The sequence below is a fragment of the Echiichthys vipera genome, assembly GCF_963691815.1.
Source record: "Echiichthys vipera genome assembly, chromosome: X".
NCBI classification, from domain to species: domain Eukaryota; kingdom Metazoa; phylum Chordata; class Actinopteri; order Perciformes; family Trachinidae; genus Echiichthys; species Echiichthys vipera.
In genome coordinates this window covers 39,511,019-39,524,130 of record NC_139825.1, presented here as the reverse complement: position 1 = coordinate 39,524,130, position 13,112 = coordinate 39,511,019, and the positions used below count along the sequence as shown (strand labels likewise).

General features: G+C 41.6%; 2 protein-coding genes across 2 annotated transcripts; one reads left to right on the top strand and one right to left on the bottom strand.

The window, feature by feature from the left end:
- Positions 1-1,085: 1,085 nt before the first annotated feature.
- LOC310965943 (DEP domain-containing mTOR-interacting protein) lies at positions 1,086-4,745 on the bottom strand (the record flags this gene model as incomplete). The annotated part of the gene is made up of 9 exons (XM_083939700.1): positions 1,086-1,211; positions 1,324-1,428; positions 2,345-2,415; positions 2,504-2,638; positions 2,733-2,945; positions 3,832-4,010; positions 4,155-4,278; positions 4,399-4,577; positions 4,663-4,745. The coding sequence occupies 9 exons, from the start codon at positions 4,743-4,745 to the stop codon at positions 1,086-1,088; spliced, it is 1,215 nt and encodes a 404-aa protein (XP_083795826.1).
- A 4,512-nt stretch (positions 4,746-9,257) lies between these two features.
- mafbb (v-maf avian musculoaponeurotic fibrosarcoma oncogene homolog Bb) lies at positions 9,258-11,044 on the top strand. Its single transcript, XM_083939703.1, has one exon. The coding sequence runs from the start codon at positions 9,505-9,507 to the stop codon at positions 10,477-10,479; it is 975 nt and encodes a 324-aa protein (XP_083795829.1). The 5' UTR covers positions 9,258-9,504; the 3' UTR covers positions 10,480-11,044.
- The last annotated feature ends 2,068 nt before the right edge of the window (positions 11,045-13,112 follow it).

Here is a 13,112-nt window from a genome sequence, read left to right as displayed (position 1 = left end):
GTATTCACCACATTAGCCCCATCGCCCGGTAGCTAGGCTAACTGAACACGTTACTAGATGAACGTGTCTCTAACAGAGATCACACTGGCTGCAGGAGTAAAGTGCAGGCAGCATTTATGATCTATGATTTAAACTGATATTCAACGCAGTACCATGCCCATAGACTGTAAAACACCGACCCTCACGGCCCGAATCCTCCCGCTGCTCCAGATTAGCATCTAGTGTATGTGCTATCAATAGTAGGCCAACTTATATTGCACGTCATGGTGCAATTGCGGCTATTTAATTAGCATACCAGAGCTAACTTTAACACGTTGTGTTCCTAAACCATCTGTTGGTACAGTCGATTGAAGCGCAAACCATCTTGTCACTTATAGTAACACCACCACACGAATGACCACAGTCCAGGTCGAGATGATGGAGTTAGCGTGCTAATCCTGACAACTAGCCTCCGAGGAGAAGTGAGGGACAGAGGCTAACTGTCACTCAAGAGGCCGCGCCCTTAATTATTAATAATCTTTAACCTTCAATAAAAAAAAACTAGGCTGTTAGAAAAATATTCCCCCTCCTCAGTGTTGTCATTGAGATATTACCTAAACATACAGACTAGCATGTGTTTTTGTTAACAAGTCCAAAATAGGTTTAATTATGCTGTGAAAACGTTCTGTTTAACATGGGGGTCAATGAGAAACTGCTCTATTGTGCAAACTACTCCTGGTGGACACTCGGAGAACTGACATTGTTGACACTTTCGTATTGGATCAACCAGGAATTCACTGTGGTGGGGGCTTGATAAGTCCATAGAGCACAGCAAGCTACGTGCGCAAACTCTCAATGAGTGTGTAGGTGGATGAGGGGGCCGCTCTGAAAAAAGTGCCCTCAATCTCGTCTGAAACCTGTAATTTCATTGCAGTCGTTGCATTTAGCTAATTTTATTGCAAATGCATTATAAGATACTCATTGACCATACAATTGTAACCATGGAATAAAAGTAATTAATGAATAAAATCAATAAAAAGCTAATTAATTTCAACCTAGAGCAGGAGGGTCGGGGCCTTAGTGCCCTCTATGGGCCAGCCACGTTATCATTCCAGTGGCTCCATAACTTCCAGTACAGCAATGCGAGGCCCCGTCATCACCAGTCTGGAGACGGTCCTGTAGTCCATCTTCAGAACACACTGTCCATTCACCTGGCACACAAACTGGCACACCTAAAGAAGATGATGTGAGGTACATAGTAATTACTTTTGTCTCAGAGTCAAATGTGCTCTATTCCTTTGAGGTAAAACCAACATTTTCACTGCCAAGTGTGTAACATCTAACCTTCACTCCAGCAGCTGCTGCGGGGCTGCCAGGGTCCACAGCCTGCACGTAACAGGGAGCGATGCCTCTGACAACAAAGCCCCAGCCCAGGGCATCTCCTATCACCTGGGATGGCAGGAGGTTAAAATAAATGACACATTATGTAGATATAATGGATGGAATTTATATCGTTTAGTATTAGCGAGATACAGCTGCTTTCGTACACATGGAAAAAAATAATCTCTCCATGAATGTGTTCTTGTTCCTAATGTTAATTATGAAGGGGCTGAAGTAGGCTATGTTATTGCTTAGTTGTAAATGTTAAAGGTAAGAATGGTTTAGTGTTAACGTCGCAGAACCTGAAGTCAAAAGCTCACCCCAAGTAAGTAAGTTTCCATTTTAAAGTAGTATTTTAGTTTTGTCCCCTACAGGAATCACAGATAAATGCAGGTTTTCCATTTAAACTGTTATTCATGGAGGACTAAACATGACTTAAGTCTCAATTAATTAATAAATAAATGCAAACTATAAATACAGAAATAAATGAATGAATAAATGCTGAAATAAATGTATAAATAAATACAGGTATAAATAAATAAATGCATGAATAAGTGAATAAATAAATACATGCATGAATAAGTGAATAAATAAATGAATGCATGAATAAATAAATAAATGCATGAATAAGTGAATAAATAAATGAATGCATGAATAAATAAATAAATGCATGAATACGTGAATAAATAAATAAATGTATAAATAATTAATAAATGAAGAAATGCTTTACATTTATTTCTACATTTCTGTTCAAATGAGGTAGGAGGTCCCATTAATTCATGCATTTCTATTTATTCATTTAATTCAGTATTTATTTATTTATTCCTGAATTTATTTATACATTTATTTTTGCATTTATTTATTAACTTATTGAGACTTAAGTCATGTTTAGTGATCCATAGTTGTTCAGGTTGTACTGAATAATGGCTGTTAAAATCCTAGCGATGACATAAATGTTAAATATCATGAAGTTAAAGTAACTCACCGTCAACACTCGCTTCATGAAAGCTGCGCCAGGTGCCAATAACTCTTCACATGTATAATTTCTTCTAAGTACTGTAAAAGTATTTAAACACATGTAAACATAAAAAATATTTCAGACCTTTTGAAACATTTGTCACATGCATATTAATTGCGCACTTGCCAGATTTAGGATTGCATCTCACTGAAGTTGAGGAAAGTTGGACAAGAGGTGGAAATCCAGCAGAGTGAAGCTGAAGGGAATTCAAGCTGCCTCTACGCCCACTGTTAACCTGTTTCAGCTCTTTACTTGTCGCCACTATAATTAAATTAGAAATAACATTATTAAGTGATAACTAGCATTCACAACAAAAGGTGACTATTTGCAGAAAGGGCAGAGAATTTCCTTTTACCAGACTGGAAAGCACTGTTGCCCTCCTGAGGCTGGCTTCTGCGCAGAACAAATGGACTATCAGGACGGCTGTCCTCTTGTGTTGACACTGCCACACCTTCGTCATCGTCTTGTTCACTTTCATTCAGCAGCTCAGAAAGGCGGCGTCTGCGGCGGAAATTGATGCAGAACTGATAGAGCAGTCCGCTGTCAAAGAAATCATGCTTCTTTGCCACTAGTGGTAGAAGAGAGAGAGAGAGAGAGAGAGAGAGAGAGGGATTATTTACTTCTTTATTTATTGTCTGTGTTAAATTAAAACTTCTACTTTTGTAGTATATTTTTTGTTATTATCATATTCTTCTTATCATCTCAATTTATTTTACTATATTTTCATTACATATTTGTATTTTATTGTATCAGCATTTGTATGATTTGTAATGTATGTATTTGTATTCTTGGACGTTGTTCATACTGACATAGTTCCTACTTGTTCAATTTAATTATCATAATTGTTCACTATTTTTATTTATTATTGTACTGAATGCTTTGGCAACAGCATTTCAATATGGTCATGCTAATAAATCTAATTTGAATTGAATTGAATAGAGAGAGAGAGAGAGAAAGAGAGAGAGAGAGAGAGAGAGAGAGAGAAAGAGAGAGAGAGAGAGAGAGAGAGAGAGTATATTTTAACAAGCTCAGCTCCGTTTTCCCAGAGTTCAAAGCTAAATGAACCCCTAAAACTAAAGATTGTAAGGAGGAGATGAAGCACATTTAGCTGCCCAGTATATATTAACATGCTACAACCTGAGAGACAGCGAGTGATCGAAACACACACACACATTGTTTATTATACCTATGAAATGTATTGTTGTTTTGTTTTATTGAATTTTTATGCTTTGGCAGCATATTCTTTGTGACAGTCATGTCAATAAAGCTGAATTGAATTGAATTGAATTGAGAGAGTACAAAACAACATGCTTTAGAATTAATGGAATTTTTCACAAAGAGTGTATTTGCTTCAGATTGCAAAAGTCCCTCCTGGCCACCCACTGCCAGCAGCCTCTGACAGCCCACTCATTCCTGGCACCATACATCAAAGGGCAAATGAGGACTCTCCTCACCGTGCTGAATGATGCCATGCTCCTGCAATGCACGGCACAGCTCCAGTCCCCGCCGCCTGCTCTCCGCCTCTCCATTCTGAAGGAGCCAGTCAATCAATTGGCAACCAGGAAAGGAGCGCTGATATGCAACACCATGCTCCTCTCTTAGGTGCAGAATGGAGTTTTTGTCTCCTATGAGCCTGAAGAAACAGCCACGAAAACAAAGTTACTGTTATATTTCTGAGATGACTGTGTGTGGTGTATGTGGTCACAACGCCTGGTTGACAGCGCACCTTAAGGTCAAACAAGAGAATCCCAGCACAAAAACAAACAGCAGCTCTTACTGTTCATAAAGTCGTTGTCCTCGCATGAAGATCTTTACTTCCGCATTAAAGGGAAATGTGCCATCATCCTTACGGAAACGATACAGCAGTTTGGCATCCTTCAATACTGGCCTCTTATCACAGACTAAGAAAAGGCAACGTACAGTTTATTGTAAGTTTTTAGATGAGTGGGTCCATAAATATAGCTTCAATCATTGTTGTCTTCAAGGATCCCATTGCTGTAGCTTGTGTTGTGGCCTCTTACCATGGTGAACAATGTCATGATCCATCAGGTGCTGCATGAGGCAGACAGCTGTTGCTCGATCTGGAGCTTCCTTATGGCTCACGAGCCAGTCTATAAGTTCTTGTGCCACGAAGCAGTTAGGATATGTGCGCAGGTGGTAGCGCCGGTCCTTGATCAGTTTCCCATCGTGTAGTCTCAACCTTGAAATTAAGTTCAAATCAGCCATATCTTTAACCTTAAACATGGAATCTGCCCCCTGCCCCCTCTCTCTTTCCCTCTCCGTACCTGAGTTGTTCTCCAGCGATCATGACTTCTCCTTTTTGTTGCCTGACCATGGCTTTTCTCCTCGTGCTGCTTGTTCGCTCCATGTTTGTCATATGTGGACTGAAATGTAAGTGAAGCTCGCTCTCAGTTATGGCCCTTTGTGTTTACAAAATAGCCACTGAAACACACAGGACCCCAATTGCCATGTGGGAAAGATGTTGTGTATACAGAAAGAAAGAGACAAAGACATGGTACATTTCTGTCAGACAGAATGCATCCAACAAAGAAAACTGAGATGTTTTGTTTGATCTTATCCTTTCATTAGGCTGAAGCTGTAACTGGTTTTCTTGTTGGCTGACTTTTTGTGTTTTGAGAGCAACAAATGAATTACTGTTGATATCTACATGATGATGAACCTTTACTAATTGCCTTCATGGTGCTAATCAGTCCGTAAATGGATGTTGTGATGCAGGCTGTGTTTTGCGACACAAAATAGAAACTTTATCTGGGGGCATCTGTGGATGTTACAGCTCCCTATAGGAGACACACTGTTACGTGTCAGTTAGCTTTGGATGAACTTGAATTAGGCCACAGTTTTAAAGGTTTGTTATCTGGCAACTACTACACTGTGCTAGTGACAGTGCATTTCTTTTATTATATGTTTTTTCTGCATTGTTTCCATAAACAATGGCATCACAGCTCATGTCAAGTGGGTCTGGGGAAGTGAAAGCCTCCGTGCTTGCAGCCTCTCGGACAGCATATAAATTCTGTCCACTTTAGAATTGGCCGACCTAAACACTAACTACATTTAGCCCCAACCATAAAGGGATACTTCAAATTTTGATGTGTGGCTGTATGAGGTACTTATCCATAGTCAGTGTATTACCTACAGTAGATGGCGGTTGGCACGCCCCCAGTTTGGAGAAGCAGACAAGAGCATAGGGGCTTTGACAAGAACATAGATAACAGCTTCAGTTCCCCACATGTAAACTCAAACAGGGCTGTTTGACAACAAGGTAAAGCTGGGAAAATATTATAAATATCACGTACACTTAAACTGATAAGGCCTTTTTTTTAGGTGGCTAAACTACATTTTTGTCTCCAAACTGCCTCTTTAACCCCATAAAGTAACTACACGATTGCTGCAGTTTGTAGATGGGTTGGCATACAGAATGAATATAAAATTAATAATGTCCACGTAATGGTGTCAGTTCTCGGGTGCACATAAAGTGAGGCTTTGATGGTTATTATTGATTATGTTGGAGTGTTGAAATTAAATGTTTTTAGGAGCTGTGACTTTTTTACTGCGTGTGTTTTTGTGGCAAAATATGATCTGCTGTGTGTGCTGGTGATGTGCACTTAGGCTGTTAGCTTCCTATCATTAGCATAAGTTTTGCCCCACACTGACACTCTGCCATGATGAGATAAATCCTAGTACAGTGCTGGTAGAGAGTTATAATGCCATTTTGAAGTACACACTTTTTTTTTTTATAGCCTGAAATGATAAAACAGAAAAAAAAATATATTTTTCCAGTGTAATTAAACCATTTTGCCTTAAACCATTCAAGTGAAATCGTTCTTCTGCGATACACTGGCGTCCTGTCCAGGGTGTATCCCGCCTCATGCCCGAAGTCACCTGGGATCGGCTCCAGCCCCCCCTCCGCCCCGACAGGGACAAGCGGTTGAAGATGAATGAAGGAATAATAAAAAATGAAAAACTAGAATAGCAGGGTTGGAAAAGTGATGAGACTCCAGATTTAATACTTTGTGGAGGCCCCTTTTTTTTTGATTACAGCATCAGTCTGTTTGGATCTGTCTCTCCCAGCTTTGTGCACCTACACTGGGAAATATTTCCCCATTCTTCCTGCAGAACTGTTCAAGTTCAGTCAGATTCTGTGGTGAGCGACGATGGACTGCACTCTTCAAGTCCATCCACAGATGTTCTGTAGGATTCAGGTCAGGGCTCTGACTCGGCCTCTCTAGGACATTCACCTTCCTGTCCTTTAGCCACTCCGTTGTTTTTATGGTGTTGTGTTTTGGGTCATTGTCATGCTGCAGTCTGCCCCAGGGCAGCTGTGACTACTATAGTTTACCACCACCATGTATGTCTTCGTGAATGAATGGAACCTGGACTCTGTAAAGCGCCTTCAGCACTGAGAAAGACGCTATACAAATCTAAGCCATAATAATATAATAATAATAATAGAAGGTGAACCACCTGCTCATTTTCAAGTGTCTAACAGAGGGCTGCAGGTTTTCCTCAAGACTTTGGGTGAACTTGGCAGCATCCATTTTCCCTTCAATCCCGGCCAATTGCCCAGTCCCTGCTGAAGAGAAACAAGCCCACAACATAATGCTGCCACCACCAGGCTTCACTGTAGGGATGGTGTGTTTTGGGTGGTGTGCTGTGTTTGGGTTCTGCCAAACACAGCGCTTAGAGTTCCAAAAAGTTCAGTTTTGGTCTCATCTGACCATAAAACCTTTTGCCACATGGCAGCAGAATCTTTAATATGTTTTTTAAGAGACTCAGTGTGACGTTCTTTCTTGCCACTCTGCCAAACATGTAGAACTTGTTAAATTGTTGTCACATGCACAGATTGACCATCCTCTGCCATGTAGACTCGTAACTCCTTTAAGGTCACCATGAGCCTCTTGGTAGCTTCCCTGATCAATCTCTTCCTGTCTCGGTCATCCAGTTTGGAGGGGCAGCCAGATCTAGGCCAGGTCTGGATGGAGCCATATGCCTCCACTTCTGGACAATACTCTGAACGGTACTCAGAGGCAAAGTTAAAGCCTTTGAAATATTTTTAAATCCTTCTCCTAACTTGTGCATATCCACAACTTTATCCTGGAGCTCTTTTGAAAGCATCTTTCCAACAATGGCGAATCATTTTCTTCACCACGAACGACTAGGAGTGAAATCCTCAAGGAACAGCTGATTTTATTTTGTAAGTAAAATAAAAAAAACCACAACTGATCAGGTGTCAGGTGGAGGCCAATTAACTTGGTGTGTAATCTGTAAGGTGATTGGTTATACCTAAGAATGTCTATATAGGTTATTATAAATGGACTCATCACTTTTCCAACCCTGCTACAAGTTTTTAATTTTCAGAAATTTTGAAAAAAACAATTTCACTTGAATGTTTTAAAGCAAAATGTGTAAATCACGCCGGGAAATTTTTTTAATGATTATGTTTTATCATTTCAGGCTGCAAAACTAAAAAGTAACACTCAAAAGGGTATCGTGACTTTCACTGTATGTGACCCTGAGCCATCTTTCTCAGTCACCCTGTCTCCTCTTTTCCTTTATTCCCATCAACTAAAATTGATTGAAACAATGCCTCTGTGTTCTCGGACAGCAGTTTTTATAAGTTCTGGCTTAAATCTTTTATCTTGTCAGTGAAGCTTTCACTGTCTCTGGAGTAAGCGCTGCTTGAGAGGGTCACATCAGGGCAGGAACGCCGTTTAACTCTTTGGTATCCTGTGCTGCTGTGTCACCTCTGGACACCGCTAGGGGTGTCACTCCTGAATATAACAGCATATCCTGGAGCTGTTGTCGGGGGGTTCATGATTTCTGGGTGGATGTCTTTGACCTTCTCCCGCTGTCGGGGCTTAGGGCAGACCTGCTGCAAAATTATCAAGACTCTAAGGGCTCTTCCACAGATGTTTTGAGCTTTTTATGTAGTCCCATTTATGCACGAGCTTAAGTGAGAATAAGCGGCAATAAGGTGTTCCTGTAACTTCCGATGCGGGAACGATAGGGCCAAAACAAAACATACAAAAGAGAAAACAGAACATGTTAGGAGCTGGGACACCCTGTGATATGATGGTGGTTTTAAAAAATGGTTTCATCTGACATGATCTGATGTTCGGCCTACGACTAAGACATGAACAAACACTCTCTGTTAATTTACATATAAGACACGTCCTCCGTTTACTGGCCACAGAAATACTATTTCGTCCTTCTTCCTACCACTCCTGCAAGTCTGTGACTACAAGGTGGGTAATACGATTGGGACATCTGCAGTGTGGGCTAGTGGCCACAAGGTGGCAGTGTTCCCCTGTGTCCTGAACTGAACTGAAGAGCACAGCAACCTCAGTTTCAAATAAATTGTTTTGCAGACTATTCTTTTTTCTTTACGTGGAATTTATGACTATATGTGGGTCTATAAATCACCACAAACTCACACAAATATGAACCAAATTAAGGAAAATGATGCTATATTAAATTAGTTGTATTTGCAGTAAGCAAGAGTGACCCCATATGTGAAGTGGATGTGTGTGTGGTTATCTAACCTGGCCTTATACACTGTGATAAATCTAAACACTCCTGTAAATATGCCTAAATGTAAAATAGGGGACAAATGTAACACGAAAAAAACATATTTCATAAGATAATGTGCCGCTGGGCAGACATTTATAGGTTTTGGTCAAATGATCATCAGGAACAGCTCGTGGGTACAGAATCGTATAGCAGCTTTTATGCAAATGTCCCTCCTCCGCCGGTTCTCATTGGAGAGGAGCGTGGAGGTGTAGCCTGGAAGGCGTGACATCATGCCAATGCAGCTTTATGAAGAAAGTGCGCTTCCCCTGAGCAGGCAGAGGTGCGTGCAGTCCGCTAGCATCGGTGGACTCCTGGTGTGTGACGACTAAAGCCGAGCAGGCTGCGCGGTGCAGAATCATCAGTTCGCCCAGAGTTTGATCAGGCGGGAGGCTTTTTCACCACGCGTGCTGTTTTTCCTGCTGAGCTGAAATCAAAGTTTGGAATTACTGCCGTTGTCGAAAGTAAGCGCGCTCTCACTGACTTTATGAAATAGCGTTGGACATTTGGAGCTCTTTGAAGAGACCGGCTTACCATTCAACATGACCGCTGAGGCGCATTCACATTTGGGACTGCAGAAAAACCCCATGGATTTCGTCAGCGACTTCGACTTGATGAAGTTCGGCGTTAAGAAGGAGGCGATGCAGGGGATGGACCGCTCGTTCATCGGGCCATGCAGCCAGCTCCAGAGACCGGACTCGGTCTCCTCCACCCCCGGCAGCACACCTTGTAACTCGGTCCCCGCATCCCCAAACCTCAATCCAAGCGAGCAGAGAAATAACCCAGGGGGCGACCAGTTCTGGATACCCAACAACGGGGGTTACCCTCAGCAAATGTACCCTCAGGCTTTTGGTCTGACACCCGAGGACGCAATGGAGGCCCTAATCGGTGCCACTGCGCAGCAGGGACACCCATCTGTGCCCCACGGCCACCACCCGCCACCTTTCCAAGCTGAGTACGACGGGTACGGCCACCTCAACGAGCCTGTCCAGCACTACCCGGGACTGCCGGCTCACCCCGACCTGCAAGGTATGCCCAGCAGTCACTGCCAAGACCCCTATCTCAAAGATGACATGGGGTGCGAGTCCCCTGAGTCGCCGGATGACCAGCAGGTCCTGGGTGCGCACCACCAGCACAGCCGCCAAGACAGGCGATCCAACGCCGATAACCACTTCTCCGACGACCAGCTGGTGTCCATGTCCGTCAGAGAGCTAAATCGGCTCCTCAGAGGCCTCGGCAAGGACGAAGTGATGCGTCTGAAGCAGAAGCGCCGGACCCTGAAAAACCGAGGTTACGCACAGTCCTGCCGCTACAAGCGCGTCCAGCAGAAACACGTTTTGGAGCACGAAAAGACCAACCTGGTGACACAGGTCGAGCAGCTGAAACACGAACTGAACAGACTGATGCGGGAGAGGGATGCATACAAACTCAAATGTGAGAAACTGTCCGGTGCAAACTGTTACCACGAAACTGGGTCTACCAGTGACAACCCTTCCTCACCTGAGTATTTAATGTGAGTTTGTTAATTTCCTGCTGAACTGATTCTTTTCCATAGGGAGACGTGATGTTGACAGCTCTCCTTGCTCTTCAACAAACAGTCCCATGGATTCTTAAAGTTGTAATCAATGTTGGACATCACTCAAATAATTGTAATAGTTATAATAGGCAAAAAGTTATGAATGGAAAATTACAATGAAGCATGCATGCAGGACATGTATGAGATGTTTTTATTTTATAGCTACAGGCCTATCTGTATTTTGTCTGAAAGGAGATACTTGAAATCAGAGAATATTCCCTTTTTATTAATATACAACTTTAATCCTTCTGCTCAGTTAATCCTCAGTTTTCATTTAGGTGATTTTGCTTTGCTCAGCTTTTGTAGCTCAAATTATATTTTGTGTTCATGCTTCCTTAAAATAGAAAACATACTGAAAAGAATGATGCTAGAAATTACATTTGTATTATTTTTTATGAAGCTGATTCTGCTGGACAGATGTGTTCCTCATTCGCTTTTCTTTTTAAGATAATATATGATTATGCAAATTGTTTTTCATGTTTTTAATTTGCTATTGATCAATAAACCTGTTGTGACTTTTTAAAAGTGTGTCTCATTTACTGATATAATTACTATCCTACAAAAAATCTGCCCACACAGTGAAATATTTACCTCACATGCACACGTTTTCTTAGTAATTACACCATAAGTATTGGTTATTCTTATAAGAGCTATTCGAGCATCATAATCACATTAACAATATACAAAGAAACAAGGCTTTTACATTTTTAAAATCCCAAAAGGAGTTACATCCAACACCTGTACACGCGACTATGTTAGTGAAGTCTTTGAGGTATAATAAAATAAATGTGAAAGTGAATTGACAGCACAGAACATTGTCTCCACTATACAGATCTACTCCAAAATCACACAATGACCATATACATTTTGAAAATACACATGAATTCAGTGTGAGTTTCAAGAAGTCATTTTACTTTGTTATCGTGTTGTAAGTATTAGTATAGGCCTGTGAATGTTCTCATTTGTCCAGGTCGTCGTTATCCCCGAAGCAATTTCAGTCAAAAGCAACTGGACTTGGTTATTTGTCTAGGAAGACGTTTCACCTCTCATCCAAGAGGCTTCATCAGTTCATGTACGCATCTGACCAGGCTGGGACTTCTCCAGGAGACTGGTCAGATGCGTACATGATGAGAGGTGAAACATCTTCCTGGACAAATAACCAAGTCCAGTTGCTCTTGACTGAAATTGCTTTCGGGATAAGTATAAGTATTATAATAAGACAAAGCCAAAGGAAGGAGCACAGTCACAGCGTTGTGTATTTGTTGGTTTTGGTGGTGAATGAAAGGACGAGTGGCTTTCTCTCCTTCCCTGACCTTTGCCCTTCATGGAGTGCTGCTTCCTGTGGGACCCCAGCATGTGCGAACACAGGGGGCTGACTGGCAGGGGCTGTGGGGCACAGATAAAATGGAGTGGAAATCAGGCTTCCCCTTCTCTTCCTCAGAGAACAGATCACCTCTACATTCATTAACAGAGGAAGAGGGAAACAACAACCACGGCGGCACACACGGCTCCGTGGTCCTCTAGCCGACACCAGACACATTTTTTCAGTTGGCGTGTTGTTTTTTTTGTGTGTGTGGCTTTTCTGTCCTGTTACAACCTGAAATCCTCCAGCAAATTTTCTCACAACAGATCACTCTTGGTTCAGGACTACAATAATATTTGGATGACCGTCCAAGGCCAGTGTGATAATGTGTGATAAGTGGTCACATTGTCAATTGAGTTGTGTGCTGAAAATCATGTTTTTTACCATCAGAGGAGACTTTCTCACCGTTCCCCCTTCTTTGGAGTTCAGCTGGGCAGGTGGCTCTGATAATGGCACCACCCTTTAGCCTTGGACTGAGTTCTCTTTTCATGTGTGAACCCTGACCGTTTTGACCTCAAAGCAGCTCTAAAATCACACCACAGGTGCAAAAACACTTTCCTTCTGAAAACAGGCCTAATCCCTGAAGGTCGGCTCGCTGCACTGCCTGGGAGTACATGACGTAAATGAGTGTGTTTGTGAACATCAAGGATGCAGCAGAAAATAACCAGATGGTTATGGCAATGAATAATGCTCCTCTATATTTTAATGTTATTGGGAAGGGCTCATTAATCAGTGGCTCTTATATATGGAACAAGACTTTGTTTACAGGCACAGTTAAATTTCTTCTTTTTCAAAAGTGTACTTGTAAATAATCTCATTAACAGTAAACCTCCTCAGACGACTGCTGTGCAGAAAATAAAACTCACCATCAATTTATTATTGAAGAACTTTGTTATTACATTAGTTTAGTTAAAACTTTTTGTTCATTTATATTTTTGCCTCCAGTAAATATAATTTAGCATGTCTTGCTGTAATTTGTAAATGACACAGTCTGGTGAAATACTAAACATTAACTAAATCCTACAGCATTTATAGCAAAGTATGCATGTACGTGTATGCTTGCGTATATGCTACCTTGCATGCACTGATGTATTTTAGTAGGTTTCAAACCGTGCATTTCTTTGTTTCGTGTGGCATGTTTGCGTACTTACATACATCACATGAGTATTTCTAAGCAACAGCAGAATAATACGGCCAATATGTGTTGGCGA